At 36.4% G+C, this 24,970-nt stretch overlaps 1 protein-coding gene across 7 annotated transcripts in view; it reads left to right on the top strand.

The window, feature by feature from the left end:
• Nucleotides 1-24,970, top strand: part of ELP4 (elongator acetyltransferase complex subunit 4) — a 268,725-nt gene that overhangs the window by 155,492 nt on the left and 88,263 nt on the right. The window contains exon 10 of one of the 7 annotated variants that reach the window (XM_064288330.1): nt 13,415-19,752. The exons of 4 other annotated variants lie outside the window; for them this stretch is intronic. In XM_064288330.1, the coding sequence (XP_064144400.1) occupies nt 13,415-13,444 (30 nt within the window). In that variant the 3' untranslated portion in view covers nt 13,445-19,752. 2 more of the 7 variants (XM_064288329.1, XM_064288326.1) reach the window with 2 other exon arrangements.

Here is a 24,970-nt window from a genome sequence, read left to right as displayed (position 1 = left end):
CCTAATAGATGAGGAACCTACCACTTCTCTGTCAGTTTGTTGTATTGTGGCTTGCATGTTGCTATGATACTGGAAGCTATGCCATCGGTATTTCAAATACGAACAAGGTCACCCATGGTGGACAGGCTTCAGCAGAGGTTCCAGACTAAGACAAACTGAGGAGAAGTACCAGTCAATCTCCTTCTCAAATAATTGGCCAGTAAAAACCTTATGGATAGCAGCAGAACATTATCTTACACAATGCTCAAGATGAGCCCTTCATGTTAGAAGGCACTCAAAGTACAACTGGGGAAAAGCTGTCTCCCCAAAATAGAGTCGACCTTAATGATATGAGTGGGGTAAAGTTTTCAGGGCCTTCATTTGCTGATGTGGCATGACTCAAAATAGGAAGAAACAGCTGCAGACATCCATTACTAATAAGAAGGTGGAATGTATAAAGTATGAATCAAGGAAAGTTGGAAGTTGTCAAGAATGAAATGGAATAGTTGAAGATTGATATCCTAGGCATCAGTGATCTGAAATGGAATAGTTTTGGCCATTTTGAATCAAAGAATCATATGGTCTACTATGCCGAGAAATGACAAATTGAAGAGAAATGGTGTCACATTCATCGTCAAAAAGAACATTTCAAGATCTATCCTGAAATGCACCATTTTCAGTGACAGGATAATCTCCATACACCTACAAAGACGACCAGTTAATATTATTATTCAAATTTGCACACCAACCACTAATGCCAAAATGAAAAAAATTGAAGGTTTTTACCAACTTCTACAGTCTGAAATTGATTAAACATACAATTAAGACGCACTGATAATTACTGATGATTGAAATGTGAACGTTGGAAACGAAGAAGGATTGGTAGTTGGAAAATAAGGGTCTTGGTGATAGAAACAACACAGGAGATGGCATGATAGAATTTTGTAAGACCACCGACTTACTCATTGGAAATAACCTTTTTTCAACAACATAAATGGCAACTATACATGTGGACCTTGCTGGATGGAATACACAGGAATCAAATTGACTACATATGTGGGAACAGACAATGGAGAAGCTCAATATCATCAGCCAGGCTTGAATTTTTTCTTCACTTCTTTCAGCTGAGAAATGGCAAGCATGTTCTTCTAATTCCAGGTCTTTTCACATTTCATAATAATACTTTGTCTTCTTGAGCCATCCTTTGGCATCTTCTTTTCAGCTCTTTTATTTCATCATTTCTTCCATTTGCTTTAGCTACTCTATGTTCAAGAACAAGTTTCAGAGTCTCTTCTGACATTCATTTTGGTCTTTTCTTTCTTTACTGTCTTTTTAATAACCTTTTGCTTTTTTTATGTATGAGGTCCTTGATGTCATCCCACGACTCTTCTGGTCTTCAGTCATTAGTGTTCAATGCATCAAATTTATTCATGAAATGGCCTCTAAAATCAGGTGGGGTATACTCAAGGTTGTACTTTGGCTCTCATGGACTTGTTTTAACTTTCTACAGCTTCAGCTTGGACTTGCATATGAACAATTAATGATTTGTTGCGCAGTCAGCCCTTGGCCTTGTTTTGATTGACGATATTGGACTTCTCCATCATCTCTTTCCACAGATGTAGTCAGTTTGATTCCTGTGTATAACATGTATAGTTGCCATTTATGTTGCTGAAAAAAGGCATTTCCAGTGAATAAGTCACTGGTCTTGCAAAATTCTATCATGCGATCTCCCGTGTTGTTTCTTTCACCAAGACCATTATTTTCCAACTGCTGATCCTTCTTCTCTGTTTCCAACTTTCGCTTTTCAATCACCAGTAATTATTAGTGCATCTTACTGTGTGTTTAATCAATTTCAGACTGTAGAAGTTGGTAAAAACCTTCAATTTTTTCACTTTGGCATTAGTGGTTTGTGCGTAAATTTGAATAATAATTGTATTAACTGCTCCTCCTTGTAGGTGTATAGAGATTATCCTGAATCTTGGCTGAAAGCAGAAAGTACCAGAAAGATGTTTACCTGTTTGGGTTTGTGTTTTGTTGACTATACAAAGGCGTTCACCTGTGTGGATCATAACAAATTATGGATAACATTGCGAAGAGTGAGAATTCCAGAACACTTAACTGTATTCATGCAAACCTGTATAGACCAAGGGGCAGTTGTTTGAACTAAAAAAGGGAATACTGCATGGTTTACAATCAGGAAAGATGTGTGTCACGGTATTTACCATACATATTCAATCTGTATGCTGAACAAATAACCGGAAAAGCTGGACTCTATGAAGAAGAGCATGTGTCAGGATTGGAGGAAGACTCCTTAACAGCCTGCTATATGCAGATAACACAGCCTTACTTGCTGAAAGTGAAAAGGACTTGAAACACATACTGATGAAGATCAAAGAATACAGCTTTTAATATGGATTATACTTTAACATGATGAAAACTAAAATCCTCATGACTGGACCAGTAAGCAACATTATGATTAATGGAGAAAATATTGATGTCAAGGATTTCATTTTGCTTAGATCCACAATCAGCGCCCATGGAAGCAGCAGTCAAGAAATCAAACATATTGCATTGGGCAAATTGGCTGCAAAAGACCTCTTTAAAGTGTTAAAAAGTAAAGATGTCACTTTGAGGACTAAGGTGCGCCTGACCAAAGCCATGATATTTTCAGTCACCTCATGTAGATGAAAAAGCTGAACAATGAATAAGGAAAATGAAGAAGAATTGATGCCTTTGAATTATGGTGTCGGCAAAGGATATTGAATATACCGTATATACCAGAAGAACGAACCAATCTGTCTTGGAAGAGGTGCGGCCTGAATGCTTCTTAGAAGCAAGTATGGCGAGACTTCATCTCACATACTTTGAACATGTTATCAGGAGGGACCATTTCCTGGAGAAGGACATCATGCTTGGTAAAGTAGAGAGTGAGCAAAAGAGAGGAAGACCCTCAACGAGATGACTGACACGGTGGCTGCAACAGTGGGCTCCAACATAGCAATGGTTGTGAGGATGACATAGAACCAGGCAGTGTTTTCACTGTGTAGTACATAGGGTCTCTATGAATGGAAACTGACTTGACGGCACCAAACAACAACAATAATGGATGTGAAACAATTATAATTTATATGTGCATGTTCTTAGTTTTTCTTAGATTTATATATTTCTTTTATGTAACATTATAAATTAAATTAACCATTTTATGGTATTTATTGTGTATTTGGAAACACTGGTGGTGTGGTGGTTAAGAGTTTGGCTGCTAACCAAAATGTCAGCAGTTCAAATCCACCAGGCGCTTCTTGGAAACCTTATGGGGCATTTCTCCATTGTCCTAAAAGGGTTGCTATGAGTCGGAATTGACTCAGCAGCAACGGGTTTGGTTTTTTGATTTTTTGGTGCACAGTGGTTAAAAGATTGCTAACCGAAAGGCAGGCAGGCAGAAACCACCAGCGGCTCCGCTGGAGAAAGATGTGGCAGTCTGCTTCCGTAGAGATTTACCACCTTGGAAACCCTCTGGGGTCACCATGAGTCAAAATGTACTCAACGGCAGTGGGTTTGGGTTTTTTGGGGAATTGTATATGTAATTTAAAACCTTAAGCATGAAACCCATGTAATCTTTCCAACATCCTTTAAAGGAATTTTTTTAAGAAAACATTAATTAGAAATAAAAGACATAAATCTATATTTCTAAGAGGTATTGATTTTATCAGCAGAAGTATAGAAAAAAGGGGTAGTTCATTATCCACACTACGCAGTGTTTACAATTGATTATCAAATCATAATAGTAAGTTTAGGTGGTACTGTGGTTTCAGAAGTCTTCATACTTTTTCATTGTAAAAATTATGGGGTAGGAATTTCTTAGGTAAGAAAACAAGATCATATTGAAGCTTAAAATGTCAGTGTACTATTAAAAATAACATTGGGACTGATAAGATTATTTTTAAGGCAGAAAAGAGTGGCATTAGAATCTTTCAGCATTTTAGTTTGAAAATTTTACTATGTGAGGAGGACATTTTTTCTCAAAATTGCCTTTTTAAAAGCCAATGCAAATTGTTAGTTCTTTTTAATAATTATTTAAAAACTAGTATCCTTTGCATTTGAAATTATTTTAAAGTTAAATGAAACAAAATTCCTTCAAAGGTATTTATAAAGTATAATAGGAAAGAAGATTGCATGAAACCATACAAAAAGGACTCAACTTAGTGTTTTCAGCCTAATAAAAATGTTGTAGAAATACTTGTAAGCTTGAAAATCACACTAGCTATTCTTGTTTCAAATTCTGTTTAATATATTGTTCTGTATGATTTTATAATAAACAGATTACTCCTTGAACAGGAATTAAGAATAAAGCTGCCAGGAAGGGGTTTTGTTGTCAGAGTAGTTCCCGCCTCATGTTTTGTAAGAGATTTCATGGTCTCATTGTAAAGAGTAGATGATTTAAAACGTGTTCCCAAGATAAACTTTCCCATTGTCATTAATGAGGATGGATAATACTGAGTGACAAGTGCATTAGGAATGACACAGAAAGAGCTGTTAGATTTGTCAGAGCATATCACTTCAGGCAGTGACACTTGAGGACATTCTTTTTGTGGATATTTGGTGTGTGAGGAGGGTGTCTCATTTAAAGATACCAAACTTTGTGTTTACTAATAGAATAATGTATTTTACAATTTAAAAATATTTTCCAGCATTTAGAAAATATTTGCAAGGTTATTTAGATTGTTCTTCCACATTTTAAGTTTATATTATTATATCCTGATTGCTCCCTAAGAAAGTCATCAAACTGCATAACATTTACATGTTAAAATATTTCACAAAACTAATTTTTCTATTTTAAACAGTCTTATTTACTGGAATATCCAGCCAAAGAAAATATATTAAAAATTACATAAAAATTTTTAAAAGATTATGCCATTTTATTCTTGTATATAAAAGGAAAATCTTTACTCCACAGCACTTCGAGTATAAAGATTTTGAAATAATGCATATAATTTATATTGTCTTTCTAAAAATACATTATTTTAGAGGAACACTTTTTGAATATTAATCAATAAATAATAATGTATGACTTTTTTTGGTATTTAAAGTATTTCCAAACTGTAGTATGCCTCTCAGTAGTGATTTTGAACATGCAATTGATCACTTTTTTGCCTTGATTCATTTTTCATGCTGACAACCAAATTTTGTCTCTCAATACCTTTTTGACATTAATAATGACTGAGTCTCTGTTCATTTGAGTTTAAGATTTCCCAAGTGGCAGTTTGGGCCAAGGATAAACTATCTATCATGATTACATACCACTAATCTGTCAAAACCAAGCCACCCTATGACTGAAATTATATTTGACAGTTCACCTCTTCTTGATGAGCCTGAGGTGAACATAGCTCCAGACCATCCCTGGGAGAACATGGCAACTACTCCATATGCTAGGGAGGGTCCATTTATTTGTGAGAAAAACACTAGACTTTAAATTAAACTATGCCTATAGTAGAGATTTCTCTTCTTTTCTTTTTTGTTTTAATTTTCAGGAGTATAAATTTAATGTGACAAAATTCTTTTTTTCCATGAAAATGTTTGGTAAACATTTTGTCATTACCAGTACTACCTATAGATTAGTTGCACTATGTGGTTAAAAACCATAAAGTCATTTTCAAAACTGTTTAGCTTTCTAAAAATGTTCTATTACTTATATACAACACAGCTGTCAAATATCACAGAAAATTTCGTACCAGTGTTTTTACTCTTACCAGAATTTACCAGTTCTTGAAATAATGTCAATAAATTTTTACTATGAAAATGTTTCTAAGACCTTAATTCTCTCATTTTAGCATAAAAATATTTTTTAAATAAGTTTTGATTCTTTATTTTATTGATTTAGAAATAGATTTGAAGAGAATGCTAAATTAAACACTATAACAGAAAACATTTTAATGTTTTTAATTAAAATTTCTTATGTAGACCTTATTACAGTACAACCTGTGCGAGCCAGAGCTTGACAGGCCTGCCTTGTTTTCCCAGGTCTCACAAGTTTTCTGCCTTTGACAGGGTGCAGTCTTACCACTTTTCTAGCACTTATTTTAGTGGAAAATACTTGAGTTTTCCTTCTCTGACAGGATCCTGCCCAACATAGGTTCCGTCTTTTGCAACTTTTGTTTTTATTATTGCCAGGTAAAGTCTAGAGAAAAACGGCTACTTAAGAAAATAAACTTATTTACTACCTTACATCCTTTTTGTGACGGTATCTTTCCTTTGGAATCAGAAATTATTAAACATTTTGAGATAATGGACAAGTGATAGTTAAAGGTCTTACTATTAACACCCTAGAAAAAGAGAAATCTGTAGTAATTTTCAAAAATATAAATGGCAGGCTTAATAATAAGGCTAGTTTTTGCAGTTAGCATGGAGGAACAAGTGAACGGGCTTAAATTGCAAAAGGAAAGATTGAGGTTATTCAAATGCAGGCAATTGAATGTTAAGATGTTTTTTTTAAAACCACATATAGCAGTTTGTTATAAAATAGAATCTATTTTAATCTGTATTGGTTTTTGAAATGTAATTCCACCCGAAGATTTTGAGACAGCCTGAAAAATTTGGCCCATATACCTCTGTCATTTCATCAGAGCAAGCACTTAAAATGTTTATTCCTAATTGTCCTTCACTTTTAGTTAAAATCTTATTATTCCTTTGGAAAGGTACATGTTACTAAGGGCAATATATCCTATTATCTTATCAAGCAATGGTATAGTCACTAATGCATTCTATACAAACCTTTTCTGAAGTACGTAATGTCAAATAACTATCAACTTTATTTTGGAGATTCATGTAAATTAATTTTCTGTTATCACAGAGATAATTATTTAATATAGTGAGTAAATGCTGTTATTTTGGGATGTAATATAAACTGTTATTAACAAATAAACTTAATCTGCTTTAACTTATTTTCTACATTATTTTTATTTCAACTCATAGTTATGAGTAAGCCATGTAAGATTTCAGTAACATGACCTAAATATCCTGAAGAAGAAAATTGTAAAAATAAACTATCTGTTTTCACATTTTTTATTTCAACTAATATAAAATCTATCATTGAGGTACATAATATAATCCAGTGACATGTAATTAGAAGGAGAGGGAGTATTATCAAAGTAAGCTATTTATATATATTCTTTATTCTAAAACCAATTAAATGGAAAATGTCTAACTTATACATTGACTCTAACCCTAGCCAGCTTTAATTTTGTGCTAAGTTTTAACTTAAGCAATAGAATCTGTGATCCATTCATCTTATTATAGCCAGTTACTCCTCCCACCTAATTACATGATCATTAGATGTACATTTTTTATTATAGGATGCATCCACATCATTTTTTAAAAATAAAATCCGTTCCATTTTTTTCCCACAAGCATCTATTTTCTAATCAGAAAAGTTGATATTACATTGCTTTACAGTAAATATGCAAAAATATAAAAATGGTAATTATTAAATAGCTATTATCCTAAAAAGTAATTGCTTCATTTGGGAAGCCAAATTTGTTTATTTTAAGTTTAGAAAACAAGCTTATTAAAATGATGTTTTATCTAGTATTTAAATAGCTATGCTTTTCGGTTTTGGTTTTAGTATAATCTCTTTTCATCACTCCTTGTGATATATCCCTGAGCATGGTACTCCATGGATCCTATTAAAAAAAAGCAAATGTGACAAGAAAATAAAATGGCCATGCCTTTTGGTAAGTTATATAAAAATATCCTGAAAAATACCTTAATACCATCACATAAGACAAAATTATGGCAATTCTTCAGAATATTTTTAATAAAATGATTGGCAACACTCAAGCAGCTTTTGGATGTTCCATATATCAGGAAGGAATAATTCTTTCCAACTAAAATAATTTCCACATCTTAACTTTAGAAATCTAAATGAAATTTCCTTTTGTGTGGTGTATGTTTTGTGTGTGTATATGTGTGTGTGTGTATGTGCACGCATAAGTGACTTGTAGAGAGAAAGGTAAGAAGTCTGTCACATTTTTAATACGATCATCTGGGATGGAATAGCTTGTTATTTCAGTATAATGTACATACTAAGTTGATGTTTTGGTGACAAATATATGTGAGAATGAGATCTGTAGATTTTTAATATTCATTCAGTAAATATGGAGGTACTTTTAGGTGAATTTTTAGTCTGGTTGAGTGCTTTTTATTAAAATACATGTCCTTAAATTCTGGCCTCTGGCTACCTCTCCAGCCTCAACTCTTGCCTTAACTCCAAGCTGCAGCCTGACTTTTCTACTTGCAGTTCCTACAAGGGCTCATTCTTATCACGTCCAAGTCTTTATAAACGCCAAAAATACTATCCCCTTTCCTCCAAGTACTCCTCCTAGATCAATGTGATTCTTCCTTCAGTTCCCAGCTTAAATGTCTCTTCCTCTAAAATGTCATTTCTTATTCTCCAAGACTAGGTTAGATAGCCTGTCTCTGTCTTCTCAGATCACCTTGTAAATTATCTCTACTATAGTGCTTATGACATTATTTTTAATATTCTGTTTCCTTGATATCCCTCCCCACCATACTGCAGGCTAGTGGCAGAAACTGTGTCTTTTTCTTACTCACTAATGCGTCCATAGCACCTAACATAGGCTCTAGCATGCTAGGTATTCAGTAAATAGCTGTAACAATGGATTCAGACATACCAACAATCATGGAGATGGCACAGGACCAAGCAATGTTTCATCTGTTGCACATAGGGTCACCATGAGTCGGAGCTGACTAGATGGCAGCTAATAGCAACAACAATAAAATATTTATTGAATGAATGAAGACCTAATAATATGTGAGACTCCGCTAAATACCTGACCACATCTTTAATTAGTTCTTCACATGGGCCTGGGTTATCATATCTTTTGGGAAGAGCACTGGTAATCAATTCTCCAAGCCTGGAAGTAGAGCAGCCCTTCTCCTGCCATAGGAACCACACCAAACCTTTACATTTTTCCTAATTACCAAACTGTCTCATTTCTTTAAGCATTTACACCTTCCACTAGGCATACTCCTTGATATCAGCCTGGATTTTTTTTTTTTAAAAAAAACAACTAACTTTATCTTTCCTTTTTGTTAAAGATTTTGCTAACCCCTTCTCCACTTCACTCACCTTCCCTGCAAATAAACTGACTTCTTTCTAAACCTTAAGCTAACACGAACCTCTCCTTTTTAATGAAAAAGTATATTATTTGATGCATTCAAACCCTATCAAATAATTTTAATTCAAATTTAAATGCATTTTTTTAGCTAATCTATCTTTTCCACTTGCCTCTATGACATGTGGTAGAAATTCAGTATGGATACCTATCAGGATGACTAATTAAAGCCACACCAACTAGAGGGGAGGTGCCAAGCTGATAATATCTTGATAAGATTGTATAGTAATATCCCATAGGTTTACATATGCATTATCCCTACTCAATGGACATTTCTGTTATCACTTGAATGAAACATAATTAATTACTTTTTTTGATAATTTGAATCATTGTTTAAAATTCCTGGTCTGGGAAGTGTTGAGTCCTGGCCATCTTCTTTTACCATGTCTTCTTTTACCCTGCTGTTAAAGGATTTGGAGCCGCTCTGCTATTTAGGGAAGCCGATTTAACCTTCTAATTGTTACATAATAAGCCTCATTGTTTTCCAAATAGAAGACTTCTTCTCGCTCTCTCTAAGAGTAATAATTTTATGCTGCAGACATCACAGATGAGGACAAAAATGTCACATTGTGATTCTGTCTCCATGACACTCCACAATAATACAAAGTGAAAAATTCAAGCAAAGAAAGCCTTTTGCTTTTTCCATGGTGTCAAAAGTCACGTTTCTCAGATTTTTCTTTTCTCTAAACTGGGCATTAAAATAGCTGTTTGTTTTTTATATCATTTAGAATATTATAATTATATCTTGAAATTTTATTCATAAAATATTTCTAAAAGAGCATTCTTTTTCATGAGATTGTTTATTTTTCCCTAAGGAAGGAATAGGAATTATAGTTCTACTTTTTATTAACTCTTAGCTATTTTATTCAGAGTCTTATTGCTTTAATCCATATGTGTTGTGTTTATCACTTAGGAAACATTAAAAAAAATGGGTTAGTAATTTTGTATAATGCTATAATTATATCTTTCATCAAGATAATTATATAAAAGTAAATAAAGGTAGGGCTAAGATAATACCTAATTTAGGATGCCTTTCAAATGTATAATTCTTATAATTAAAGATTTCAAATAGATAGTAGAGGGCCTTGGTTTCCCTACACATCAGCCCAATTTTCAAAATAAAACTATAAAAGTTAACTGAATAATTTCTTTGCTTACACGTTTACACACTGAATTACAAGGGTCCACCTAGAAACTTTTTCTACCTCCCCCCAAAATTTTAATGTGTTTTTTACACAAGGGAACAGAACTTAAAAAATGAATTTTATAGCTAATCTGACATGCAAAGTTGAGAGCAGAAATGATTTTTAACTAGCTTGATGCCATTACAAAGTATTTATGATTTGCAAAGGGAAGTATGTAATAATTCATTTTATATTACTTAAAACATCAAAAGAAAACCTTACCATATTATCTTTCGTTGAAAGTAAATGTGTATTATACATGATTTCATAGATTCAAGAGATTATATATATCAGCTCACTAATTTGAGACATAAGTAAGATTTTATGTCTTATAAACAAGGTATTTTCCTACTTTCTTCCAATTGGACTAAAAGGCATATAACAAAAACCTAGCCTACCCTATCCTAGCACCTAGCAATCCTCACAGACATGTATGTATATTTAGATGAAGACAACTAAGCATCGATACTCTCAAAATAAGTATCCTCACATCAGCCTTTGTAATGACACATCGAGCTCCCTGGTGAATAGTGGCTGCAGCATCTCAAGGTAGAAAGAAGCAGCAAGACTTACTTATGAAGTGACTGTGAAAGGCACTTCTTTTCCTGATGCTACTACATGCAGAATTCTGTGAACGTCTGAGGTAGTCATGTGACTTCAGGTTTGCCCACTGGCAGCTGAAATAGGTCATCAAACTCTAGCTCTGCTACAGTATTACCATTCTCTCACTGCTATCAAGAACTTGGTTTAAGCAGTGACTGGCTGTTAGCTGTGTAGTGTGTGACTTCTTTTTGTTTTTCTTGGGGGAGCATAGTGGGTGGGAGGGGGCGTGGGCAGCAGAGATGAGGCTATGACTGCAAATAGTTCACTCTTTAATTCCAACTTCTGATAGGCGTAAGAAAATTTCTAGGTACCCCCTGTAGGGCACTCAGCCTTCAACTGTACTACTTAGCTGGACCCAGTTTTAAGTAATTCATGGCAGTGGAGCCAGCTATACTGATTGTTACTGCATGATTCAATAAAGGAATTCTCTGTTGAAGAAGTTTCTAAGGGACTGTCCAAATTGTTTTGTTAACATGAAGCTGAGTCAATTATTACTTTTTAAAAAATAAAAGCAGTCATTTGGGACTGGAAAGTCTTTTGTTGTATGGAGGTTTTGTTATAGTGGCATTGGTTATTAATGGTGTTCTAGTAATCTGTGGTACAGTGGTTAAGGGCTACAGCGAGGTATGGCTGCTAACCAAAAGGTCAGCCATTCGAATCCACCAGCCGCTCCTTGGTAAACCCTATGGGCCAGTTCTACTCTGTCCTATAGGGTTGCTATGAGTTGGAATTGACTCGACGGAACAGATTTGTTTTTGTTTTCGCTTTTTAGTAGTGTGAAAATTCTACATATAACTCTTCAGATAACATTTGTATTGTGTACCTATGAATTTGAAGTAATAATTCAATAAGTCATCACGTACACAATTCTTTTAGTATACCAATTCTAATAACATGCCTCCAAATGGCTTGCATTTGAGCTGATGATATTCTGTTAAGTTGAAGTATGGAAGAATAAAACCGAGAAATTAGTAAAACTATCATGATATGACAGAGCTTTTGATGAAATCTCAGTAGCTATACAGGTAGTCCCCTGCATACAAAGAATTCAAGTTACAACGAACCACACTTAACTACTGTCCATTTTTTTTTTTTTTTCCATGACCATCCATTTTCATTTTGTTTTGTATATCTTATTGTCAGTACAGATTACAGCCTTGGAAACCCTATGAGACACTTCCACCCTGTTCTATAGGGTTGCTATGAGTTGAACTCAACTCGATGGCAATGGGTGACCTTTATGGAAACAGACTGCCACATCTTTCTCCTGCAGAATGGATGGTGGATTCGAACTGCCAACTTTTCAGTTAATAGACAAATGCTTAACCATTGTGCCACCAGGGCTCCTTAAGAGAAAGTTAGTGTAGCTATATTAATATTAGATAAAATAAACTAACAAAAAATTATTAGGGTTGGAGAGGATCACTAAATAATGATAAAGAGTTGAGTTCACCAGCGAGGTATGTCCGTTTTAAACTATTGTTTATATGACAAACAGACAAAATGAGGTATTTGACTTCTGTTATGACCAACTTGATAGAGTCATTGGAACAGAACCCTGTTGTAAGTCAGGGACTACCCACATTCGTTTACTAGGGCTGCCCTAACAAATTACCACAAACTGGGTAGCTTAAAACAACAGAAATTCTCTTACAGTTCTGGAGGCTACAAGTCCAAGAAGGCCATGTTTTCTTCGAAGGCTCTAGGGAAGAATCCTGTTCCATACCTCTCTCCTAGCTTATGTGTTCCTTGGCTTGTAGAAGGATCACTCCAATCTCTGTCTTCATCTTCACATGGCCTTTCCTATATGTCTCTGTGTATCTGAATCTCCCTGTCCTTTCTCTTATAAAGATACCAGTCATTGCACTTAGAATCCACCCTGATCCAGTATGACCTGATCTTAACTTGATTACTTCTGCAAAGGCCCTATTTCCAAACAAAGTCATATTGTGGGGTTCCAGCTGGTGATTAATTTTGGGGGACGCTATTCAACCCAGTATAATTGCCATGTTTCTGATACATAAACTCTAATTATATTATCAATCATTTATAATAAACTCTTACACAATATAATGTACAAGTATTTACTTCTTGATTCTTGTGCTTATTTATGTAATGAAATGCTAATTAGCTAACTGTTATTCTTTTTAACAGAATTAGAGAAGGACTTCTTAGAGGTGCTGTTCATTTCCCATATTACAAAACTTCCTGCTTATTAGACTATAACTTATTTAAAATTGCTTTTGACACAAACCAAAGTATGACCTTTAAAGTATCCAGCATGGATAATACCATTAGCAATTCATCAGTGTGTTTACTGCATTACTGAAAGTAAAGTTACTGGCATTGTTTTTTAATATCAGTGAACTGTAGGATAAGAATTGTATAGAATCTTTTGAAAATTTATTTAATAGAGCCTGTAAGAGACTCTGAAACTTGCTTTTGAATGTTGAGTAGCTAAAGCAAAAGGAAGAAATGATGAAGTAAGATTGCTGAACAGAAGATTTCAAAGGGCGGCTCGAGAAGACAATAAAGTATTACAATGACATGGGCAAAGACCTGGAGATAGAAAACCAAGAGGGAAAAGCATCCTTGGCATTTTCTCAAGCTGAAAGAACTGAAGAAAAAAATCAAGCATTAAGTTATAATAGTGAAGGATTCTACAGGGAAAATATTAAATGATGCAGGAGGCATCAAAAGAAGATGGAAAGAATAGACAGAGTCACTCTACCAAAAAGAATTGGTCGATGTTCAACCATTTCAGGAGATAGCATATGATCAGGAACCGATGGTACTGAAGGAAGAAGTCCAAGCTGCAGTGAAGGTATTGGCAAAAAACAAGGTTCTAGGAATCGACGGAATACCAATTGAGAAGTTTCAACAAATGGATGCAGCACTGGAAGTGCTTGCTTGTCTATGCCAAGAAATTTGGAAGACAACTGCCTGGCCAATTGACTGAAAGAGATCCGTATTTATGCCCATTCCCAAGAAAGGTGAGCCAACCGGATGCAAAAATTATTGAACAATATCATTAATATCACACGCAAGTAAAATTTTGCTGAAGGTCCTTCAAAAGCGACTGCAGCAGTATTTCAACAGGGAGCTACCAGAAATTTAAGCCAGATTCAGAAGAGGACGTGGAACCAGGGATATCATTACTGATGTCAAATGAATCCTGGCTGAAAGCAAAGAATACCAGAAAGATGTTTACCTGTGTTTTATTGACTATGCAAAGGCATTCGACTGTGTGGATCATAATAAATTACTAATAACATTTCAAAGAATGGAAATTCCGGAACACTTAATTGTACTCTTGAGGAACCTGTACATGGGTTAAGAGGCAGTCATTCAAATACCACAAGGGGATACTGCGTGGTCTAAAGTCAGGAAAGGTGTAGGGTTGTATCCTTTCACCATGCTTAGTATGTATGCTGAGCAAATAATCTAAGAAGCTAGACTGTATGAAGAAGAATGGGGTATCAAGATTGGAGGAAAACTCATTAACAACCTGTGATATGCAGATGACACAACCTTGCTTGCTGAAAGTAAAAAGGACTTGAAGCACTTGCTGATGAAGATCAAAGACCACAGCAGGCAGTATGGATTACATCTCAACATACAATAAAAACCCTCACAACTGGGCCAATAAGTAACATCATGATAAATGGAGAAAAGATTGAAGTGTCAAAAAGCAAAGATGTCGCCTTGAAGACTAAGGTGTGCCTGACCCAAGCCATGGTATTTGCAATCACATCATATGCATGCAAAAGCTGGATGATGAATAAGGAAAACCAAAGAAGATGCCTTTGAATTACGGTATTGGCGAAACATATTAAATATACCATGGACTGCCAAAAGAACAAACAAATCTGTCTTGGAAGAAATACAATCAGAATGTTTCTTAGAAGCAATGATGGCAAGACTACATCTCACATACTTTGGGCATGTTATCAGGGGGGATCAGTCCCTGGAGAAGGATATCATGATTGGTAAAGTAGAGGGCCACTGGCAAAGAGGAAGACCCTCAACAAGACGGACTGACACAGTGGCCGCAACAAGGGGCTCAAGCATAGCAAAGTTTGTGAGGATGGCACAGGACCAGGCAGTGTTTCATTCTGTCGCACACAGTGTCGCTGTGAGTCGGAACTGACTCGATGGCACCTAACAACAACAACGATAGAACATTTACTTCATAAACATTTTAGAATGTTATAAACATTGTAAAATATTTTATTTAATAAAAGATTGACTGCAGAGCACTGAAGACACATTACTTATTAAAATTTGGAAAAAAATTACCTCTGAGTTGATGTGTTGAATTGCGCGCTGTAGGCATCTTAATAGGAAAACCTTTAAGTGTGATGCTACCAGTCATCACCATGTCTTAGACTGACACATTTTCTTTAATAAATGGTAGAAAATAGGGAAATAATATATTTCTATCTAATCTGAATAGAAGTCTAGATTATGAGTATATTTAGGAAGGTATGCCAAAACACTTGGTATGGAAAGGAAAGTCTCATTTACAACACTGTTGATAGATCATTTTAGCTTGACCAGCCAACCCTTTTCCTTCATTTTACCAGTTATGCAATTTTAGGATTGGAAGTAAACGGAGTTAAAACCTTCTTTCTTACAGCATTGGGATTTTCGTGTAAGGCCTGTTTGAAAAATGCCGGGGCGTGATTTTTCTCTCAAACCTGAAAGATCTCACAAGATTAAACATGATTTATTCAGGAACGGGAACTCTAAAAGAATTTATTTTGACTTTTTAGAACTAAATTGACATTCAGTCCATGCTGCTAAAACAAAACTGAATGCTACTTCTTTATGTAATGTCAGTAACAATGTCTTCATTAATTCCAGTTTCTAGCACCTGGTAAAAAAGTACCTGAGGTTATAAAGTATGTTAGGTGTATTTGTACATGATACGGTAGCAACATAACTTTGAAAATTACTGCAGCTAAGTGCTTCATAACCACTGCTACCCTCCTTTTTCCTGTTATTGCTAATACTGCTAAAAGGTAGATATTTATCCATCTGGTTTCCTTGACATATGAAATTTTTTTTTTAAGCAGGAAAAATGGTCACTGCCAAATAGAAGTAAAGAGAGAAAGTGGAGGAAGGAAAAGGTTATGACAGACTGAATGGACAGAAGTTTTTCCCCTAGGAGTCGTGAGAAAGTAGTGTGATATTACAGTGATTAATGCATTTAATCTTTTTTAAAATATATCTATATATTTGTAAGCATATCATAAAACAGTGGTAGTTGTGTCAGAACCTGTCTAATTTTATGAGGGATAACGAGAATCACCATCAGCACAAAGCTGTAATGCAATGCTTTTCACCAAATGTGGGAAATTTGGGAGCCTTATTTCTTCAAAGATTGTTTCTACTCTTGTAAAATGGTAGTAGTAGCATCAGAACCTGTCTAACTTCGAGGGAATAATGACCAAGATCAGCCCAAAGCTGATTCCCATGAGGTGGAGGTCAGACATACCTCCACCTTCCAACCTTTTTAACAATTCTTACACCAGCCAACCCTCCCACTCTGCTTCTCTGGTTAGTTCAGTAATTCATTACATTGGCCTCACAGAACTCACAGACCATACTTATATTTAAGTAGTTTATTAAGAGTACAGCTCACAGTCAGGAACAACAGGCTACATACAACTAACTCAGGATCAGGATCAGGAAGCGTGTAGGCAAAGTCTGGAAGCCCCCCTCAAAGTGGAGAGCACATCCCTTCAGTGCAGGACAACTCTTTCACCTCCCTCCGGGCCTTAGCAAACAAGCAGGCCCTTCTCTCTGCAGTGAACACCCCTCTCAGCCACGTAGGCCTCCTCACAGACCCCTCAGGAGAGGCTTCTGAGCCCCCTCAGAACAGGCTCCTCTCAACCCTCTGAAGACAGGTTGCTCTCAGACCCCTCTGGACAGGCTCTTCTTGAACCCCTCAGACATACCTCTCTGCTTTCAGCCTTCCTGCTGTCACCACCAACTCTACTGGAAGGCCCCTTTCAGGCCTCTCACCACTGGCTCTACCACTGGACCCCTTCTGGGCCTGTAGTCACCAGCTCTGTGGCAGGCCCCCTTCTAGGCCCCTTGCTATCTTTAATGTTACAGCCCTTGACCCCTTTACAGCTCTTTTAGGAAGTTCCTTGCCTCCTCTCTGTCTCTTCTCTCTTGCCCCTTTCTGCTTCTTCCTGCTTCCTGTCTGAAAAACCTCTGAGAGGTTGGCTGCATATATAAACAAACTCCTCATCAGTTTCAAGGCATGGTCCTCCTAACAAGGCTTCAAACTAACCAGTTCCCTTTCTGCAGGCCATAGACACCTCATTGCATAGTAGGCTATAGTCACTTCATTTGCATAAGATATTAACTAATCCCTGCGAGGTGCATACCAGTCACAGGGCAGGCTATAGCCCAGGACTAGAAAAAAAGTATCAAATGTAACAAACCCTTTAGGGTAGAAAACTGGGGCAAAGGTAAAACCTTAGGGTTTAGGTGGAAAATCTCTCAAACTTTTTCCAAAGAACAAGGCAAAAGGCCACATAAAGGAACCCATTTCACCACACATACACAATGTTCAAGTTATGATGTAGGCAGTGTGGGAAATACTAAGTTGTTTCTATTCTCACTTTACCTCTTGGGTACTTACACTGTAGAAGTTATAAAGAAGTGGATTACATAATCCCTCCCCTCTAATAGACTGTAGACATATAGTCTTTGTAGGGAGTTTAAAGATTTTTTCCCTCCTTAAAGAAAACAATCACTATTTGCTCAACATCCAATCTGACAAAAAATCCTATTTACTCTACGTTTAAAATATGTTCAGAGTTTAACCAGTTCTTACCATCTCCAGGGCTACTTCCCAGTCCGAGCCATCATCATGCTTTGCCTGGATATTCATAATAGCCTCTCAACTAAAAAACAAACAAAAAATAGTTGAAGTCAAGTCGATTGTAACTCATGGCAGTCACATGTGTGTCCAAGTAAAACTGCTCCAAAGGGGTTCAGTGGCTGATTTTTCAGTATACTGACCCCAGCTTGAACCACAGTAGGTCTGTTTCAGTTGTTTTCTGCATCACTTAAAGTAAGCATTTGACAACTATTAAAAAAAAACAGTTGCCATCCAGTTGAGTCCAACTCATGGTGACCCCCCAGTACCAGAGCAGAAAAGCACTCCGTGGGGTTTTCAGTGGCTAATTTTTCAAAAGCAGATCCCCAGGCCTTTCTTCTGAAGCACTTCTGGGTGTATGAAAACCTTCAGCCTTTTGGTTAGTGGCCGAGCACATTAACCATTTGCACGTTTTTGACAGCTATGAAGTGTTTAAATCCACTGTCCTTAAATGTAAGATTAATGCTATTCCATAGGCTACACAGAAGATGAAACTACCTCACAGAAAGCTTCTTTACAGAGTTTAGTCACAAAATTCTTAAGGAAGGACTCTAAGGCACATTCATTTTATTTAATGGCAAGTGATAATGTTGGAATGAGGCTTTTGGATAGGGTTTTGTTTTGTTCTGTATGTTTGCTGAAAGTTTACAGCTCAAGTTAATTTCTCATTCAAAAATTTATACACATATTGTTTTGTGACATTTAGTTGAATCCCCACCATGTGACAGCATACTCCGTCTTTCTACCCCATATTTCCTGTGTCCATTAAGCCAATTCCTGTCCCTTCCTGCTTTTGGACAGGAGCTGCTCATTTGCTTTCGTATATCCGATTGGATCACTACCATCACCCATTGCCATCAGGTCAATTCCAACTCATAGCGACCCCTGTAGGACAGAGAAGAACTGCCCCGTAGGGTTTCCAAGGGGTGGCTGTGCCACCAGGGCTCCAAACTATCGAATAGGGATTTTTAAAACTCAATTAAAGATATAATGAATGTATTCTGAGGAGCTCAGAGCTTCCCAGGTGCGTATTTTTGATGTATTGATTAGTTGTTAGAAAACTTAGGGCATGATCATACATTTATTAACCTGTGGTTAAGTTTTCTTGATTGAACCTATAAACATCAGTGCATCCGGGCTCATTAATGACAGCTGGAATTAACCAGCAAAAACTAACCTCTATTTTTACACAAATTCACACTCATATATTTACTTTTGTTTTTTCAGAATTTAATTTTGTGTCATGAGGGGATTTGGGGAGAGGATTTTAAGAAAGTTTCAGGCTTTTCTCCTTCTAGAACATATATCCAAACTGAGCAGATAGAAGCATTTTTAACTCATTTAGAAGCAAAATATAATTATATTTAGTTCTACACTGGTAAGGGGTTGTCTGGGAGGGCAGCAGAAGCGTTCATACCATGTAGAATTGTTTGTAAACATGAATACTACAGTGTATTCTACTTAGTATTACAGTCTAAATCAATTTAGAAAAATATTTAAGTGCCTGCTGTATATAAAGCAGTCCCTGGGTGGTAAAAGGAGCCCCGGTGGTAGCTAAGAGCTATGACTGCAAACCAGAAGGTCAGCAGATCAAATCCACCAGCCACTCCCTGGAAATCCTATGGAGTAGTTCTTCTGTGTCATATAGGGTCGCTCTGAGTTAGAATCACCTTGACAGCAATGGGTTTGGTTTTTTTGGTTTGGGTGGTGAAAACAGTTTGCCTTCAACTATTAGCCTAAAGGTTGGAGGTTCAAACCCACCCAGCAGTACTATGGAAGAAAGGCCTGACAATCTGCTTCAATGAAGATTGCAGCCAAGAAAACACTGTGGAGCAATTCTACTCTGTAACAAAAGGGGTCACAATGAGTCAGAATTGACTTCATGGCAACAGGTTTGAATGGGGGGGGGGGGGTTGGGTAGTCCAAATGGTTAAGAATTCATCTGCTAACTGAATGGTTTAAGGCTCAGGTACACCCAGAGGCACCTTGGAAGAAAGCCCCGTCTTTCTACTTCTGAAAAATCAGCCATTGAAAACCCTATGGAGCAATTTTAATCTGACAAACATGGGTTTCCCATCAGTCAGAAGTGACTTAATGGCAGCTAGTATGTATAATGTATAATGCAAATAAGTAAAACATCATTCTGGCACCAGAAAAGTGAATATGACAGTAGAAGAGATGAGACAAAAACATAAGTAACCAATACCAGGCATATTTCTAAGTGTCATAAGAAGCACAAAATGTTATGGGTCTCAAAGAAGAGTTGCTACATCTGTTGAGTACAAATTAGAAGAAGTTTGGAAGAGAAGGAAGCATTTGTGAAGGATTCCCAAGAAGCTGGAGAGAAAATGTGTGAGGATATGGTTCAGGTGCATACAAAAGAAAGTTTAACTTATAGGAGCTTTAATAAATGGGCCTTTATTTTTCCAACAGAGCGAAAAGTCTGGAGGTAAGCAACTGCTAGTGTTACTTAGTGGCTCTGTAATGTGAGGGTCACATTTCTGTAATTTTCTGGAAGTTTGCCTCATGACCACAATGTGGTGGCTGCAGCTCTAGCTACCAGTCTACAGGCCAGCATGAAGAGAGGTGCAAGGGAAGGAAAAGGGGAAAAATTTCCAGATACCCTTCACAGACTTACTTCTATTTACAAATGTTGGCCAGAACTTCGCAAATTGCCACTTTGGCTGCAGGGAATCTGGGAAAGGAGAATTTTTACATTACCCTCTCTACAAACAAAATCAGGAGATGTTAAGGTTGAAAAAAAAAAAGTAACAGGAACAAACCACATGTTATTTTGAGGTGAAGAGACAGAGTGAGAGTAAAAGATAAAACAGTAGACATGGTCTGTATCCTGCAGAGCCTTTGATGCCAGGCGGAGGCACTTCCAATTACCAGATGGTAGAGAGCTATTAAAGATTTCTGAGCAGGGGAGTGATGTCATGGGTGCTGACAAAAGATCATATTTTAATTTTTCAAATGAAATTATTTTAAACATCTTTCATAGTTCACAACATACGTTTTTGCTTTGCCTCAGTAAAAAGTGATCACGCCCAGATATAAATTAATCCTGTTAAGACAATTCTGTAAGGTGTGTCACTTGTCTCTATTGCTCACTGTGGCACCAGAACCTTGACTCTGTAAGGTTCATTCATTCTAGGTATCTGTATATAAAAAACAGTCTTGAATTTGGTATTTTCTACAAAATTGGTTGGGTAAACAATTTATTATACAAAGTCACATGCTAAAATGTTTCCCTTTTCTCTTTAATTAGAAACTAATGCTACTCTTCTAGGGTGATCATACAATTTATTGTCCAAACCAAGACTATAGTGAGTTAAAGAAGGAGCTATTAATAATTAGGCCAGGACAATAGCAGTAAACCAGGGCATGCCAGTGTGGCTGAGAGAATAGTTCTGGTGCAGTCTGAAGTCTCCTCTGGGCTCTCACATTGTTCTTGCCCCAGGTGGTCTGCTCCACAAGAGGATGTCTATTCCTCTCTTGAGGACTAATCCAGCTTTGCTTGTCAACCCCAGGAATGGCTGCATACGCTGTGGCTTTTTGCCCCTCCACCAGCGGTGCTCTCTGTCATTGGTCTCCCTGGTGGTCATCCTCCCCATGGGATCAGTGTTTGAGCTCAAAGCTGTGCTTTCTCTTCATGTTGTGGTCCTGAGAAAAGAGGGGTGAGGGGAACTGTTTAATTCCCTTTTTGTGGGAAAAGAAGTTTCTAGTTTGAATTGGGACCTGAAAACAAATCCCACATTTACATAGCACTATAATCTTTACTGAGTGAGACCAGTATTTTTTATTTTTTATAATCTTTACTGAGTGAGACCAGTAAAGATCCCCTAGGAAACATTAGCTTGGGACATTCCTGTTGAATCACTTGATGCTCAGGGTTATACTATGTTGTTTTTAAAACGTACAGATTCTACGTTAGAGAGATCATTACACTAAAAATTCATTCCTATGTAGAATTTTGTGTCCTTGTCTGGTTTTTTGTCTTTGTTTACACCATGTATCAGGTTTTTGTTTTTGTTTTTTTCATGTATCTTTTTAATTATCTCTTCTCTTTGGTTTCCACTAAACCCTACCAGTTCTCTTACAGCCTAAGTATTCCTTTTCACTTTCTCTGAATGTTCTTCCCCCTTTATCCTCTAAAAACAATAATGATAATTTAAAAAATATTAGCCACAGCAATAGCTAAGACTTAATGACAGCTTACAGTGTGCTAAGCACTACACAAATTACCCATACTAACTTACCAAATTCTTAACCACAACCCTATGAGATTGCATTAGAATCTCTATTTTTTGGTTGTGAGATGCAGAGGTTAAATATCTTGCGTAAAGATAACACAACTAATGAATGATGGAGCTGGGTTTCCAACCCAGATAGCCTAACTCCAGATGCATGCATGCTTTACCATTAACCCATTGTTCTTGACCTCAAGGAGCTTCTACCCTCTTTGATTCCCCTCTTGGATTCTTTGTCCTCCAATTCTAGGACCAATTCTAGCAGAGGATTTTTAAGAAACCCAACCTTAGTTGTTTCCGCCAGTCTAGCATCAGCTCTGACTAGGTGACCTAGTGTCAGCAACTGAAATCTTGCGGTTCTGGTGTTCTCTATATTTTTATTGCATCGATATTACAAACATTGAGGGCCTCCTCAGATCAATCTAAAAATTAGTATAAAGTGGGGGGAGGCAAAAGTAAACATATTTTTTTAACTTTAAAAACAATGCCTCTACGTAGCGTGCCAACAAGAATGCCTTGTTATTGTGAACATTGTGATATGTATATTAATAAATAGAGCCATTACAAAGGAAAATAAATTCTTTGCAACAGTTTCAGTAGAGCTACTGACAAATCTAAGAGATATTGCGAAGAAAGAGCTGATAATACCATACTGGATATTTGCCAAGATATGAAGGATGAAAAAAGAAGAACATTAGATTACTATTAAGGCTGTGGTCCATTAATAAGAGTCATAAGTGCTTGTTTACATATTCCTCTTCCCTACCAGCTGTTAGAATTAGAAAGGTGCAGAAGCAAAAAAGTCCTGTAATTCTACCTTGATCACACCAGTTCCACTGCAGGATGCTTTCTTTCCTTGCCCCTGTTCACGCAATTGAGATTCCACATACATATTCAGAGCCTACCTCGAATCCCACCTACTCTCCAAGCCTGGCCTGACAGCTGCTGCCTGCGTTGATATCTCTCTCTCTCTCCCCCTCATCTTCCCACCCCTCCCCCCTGTTTGCTCCAGTTATTTGTACTTGTAAAGTTAGTCCCTTGGTATTTATTGTTCAGATCTCTCACTTTTGTACAATACTAAAGAGCACTTAGCTCAATTTAAGTATTTATAAGAGTTCCTACTGTGTGCCAGGGTAGGGGTTGTGTTAATTTCTATTTGTACCCTCACAAAAGGCCTGACGCATAGTCTAGTAGGGAAAATTGACTTAAACAAATAACTATAATAAAGATTGGTTGGTACAAAAATAGAGATAGGTATGAAATGCTATGCAAATACAAATAATGGAACAATTCTGGCAGTTGATCCATATTCAGGGAAAGCTACAGAAAGAAAATATTTGAGTTACATCTCGGAAGTCATTTGTTTTATGAAATACATATGTACTCATCACTTTCTATTGTACTTATTTTGAAATTTTTCTTGTTTGTTAGACTGTAAGTTCCTTGAGGTCAAGAATTGTATGTTCTAAGCCTTTGTTTCACCCATAATGCCAAAATATTTCAATGAGTGAGTACATTCAGTACTAACCAAATATTTTGTTTATATTTGTTTGTTTATCTTCCCTCTCCTCCCCCCAAAACCCAAGCTGGTCAGTATACGTCTTTATATCTTTATATCCTATTTCATTTGGCATAATATTAGCCTTGTAATACAACTTTAGAACAACGTAATTTGCACACAAATGTGTAGTTTCTTTCTGTACCATAAATCTTGTAAGTAAACATTGAAAAATTTACTCTGTAACCCTTTATGAGCTTTTGAGCTTTTATGGTATCCTGTGTAAGCATGATGAAATTCAAAGCTTGGAGGTTTTTTGTTTGTTTATGGAAAATAGTCAAGTTAACATTTTTCTAGTATTTCAAAAATCTGAGGTTTCAAATTGTTAAAAATACAGTTTAAGAACTATGTTAAACTACCATGCTATGAAAGTTACGAATTGGCAAATTGGGTTTGTTGTCAAGAAACACCAATGAAAGATTTATCCTAGTGAACATTTATTTAAGTCTGTCATTATTTTTGCAAGTTCTGAGGTCAAGAACGTTTTAAGGTTAATGCTTTAAATTATGTTAAAATTATTTGCCAAACATCTGTTTGAGACTCTGCTGTATTTAAGGCACTAAACCCGTTGCCATCAAGTCGATTCTGACTCATAGCTACCCTGTAGGACAGAGTAGAACTGTCCCATACAGTTTCCAAGGAGCACCTGGTGGATTCGAACTGCGACTTTTTGGTTAGCAGCCATAGCTCTTAACCACTATACCACCAGGGTTTCCATATTGGAGGCACTAGCAATATAAAAATCTGTAAGACTTTATTTTCATTTTAAGGAGCACACAATTTAATAATTAAAGAGATTTCTCTAGTCTGTGTTACAGGGTAAATTCAACTGGTTGTATGCAAATTTCAAAATTATTAGAACTAGGAAAGTCCTCTAGTTATGGATTTAATTTATCATTTTTTAAACACAGTGGCTTGCGTTTAGTGGAATCTAAGTCAATGTTTGTTAAATAAATGAACAGTAAGAATCATAGAATTTAAGGGCAGGAAAGAAATCTTACTAGATGAACTTTTTCAGTCCTCTTACGCCAACATGTTTTTAGTTGCCACAGTGATTGCCACTAGTATTTAATGAGTGAGGCTAGGGTTACCTGACATTCAGCAGTATTCTGGGCAGTCCTACCTAATGAATGAAGAATTGCCACATCCTGCACAACTCTGAAAGTCCGACTAAATCTTCTACCAATATAAATTAATGTGTCGCTTCTTCCGGAATATATGCAGTGCAGCACCTGTCAAAATTGGAGCAGAATTATTTTTGAAAATTTATAAGAAAATACAAAGAACCGAGAAGGCAATCATTA

The sequence above is a fragment of the Loxodonta africana genome, chromosome 7 (genome assembly GCF_030014295.1).
Source record: "Loxodonta africana isolate mLoxAfr1 chromosome 7, mLoxAfr1.hap2, whole genome shotgun sequence".
Classification (NCBI taxonomy): Eukaryota; Metazoa; Chordata; class Mammalia; order Proboscidea; family Elephantidae; genus Loxodonta; species Loxodonta africana.
The sequence above is the reverse complement of the archived record's forward strand: the minus strand, read 5'-3'. Positions and strand labels throughout refer to the sequence as shown.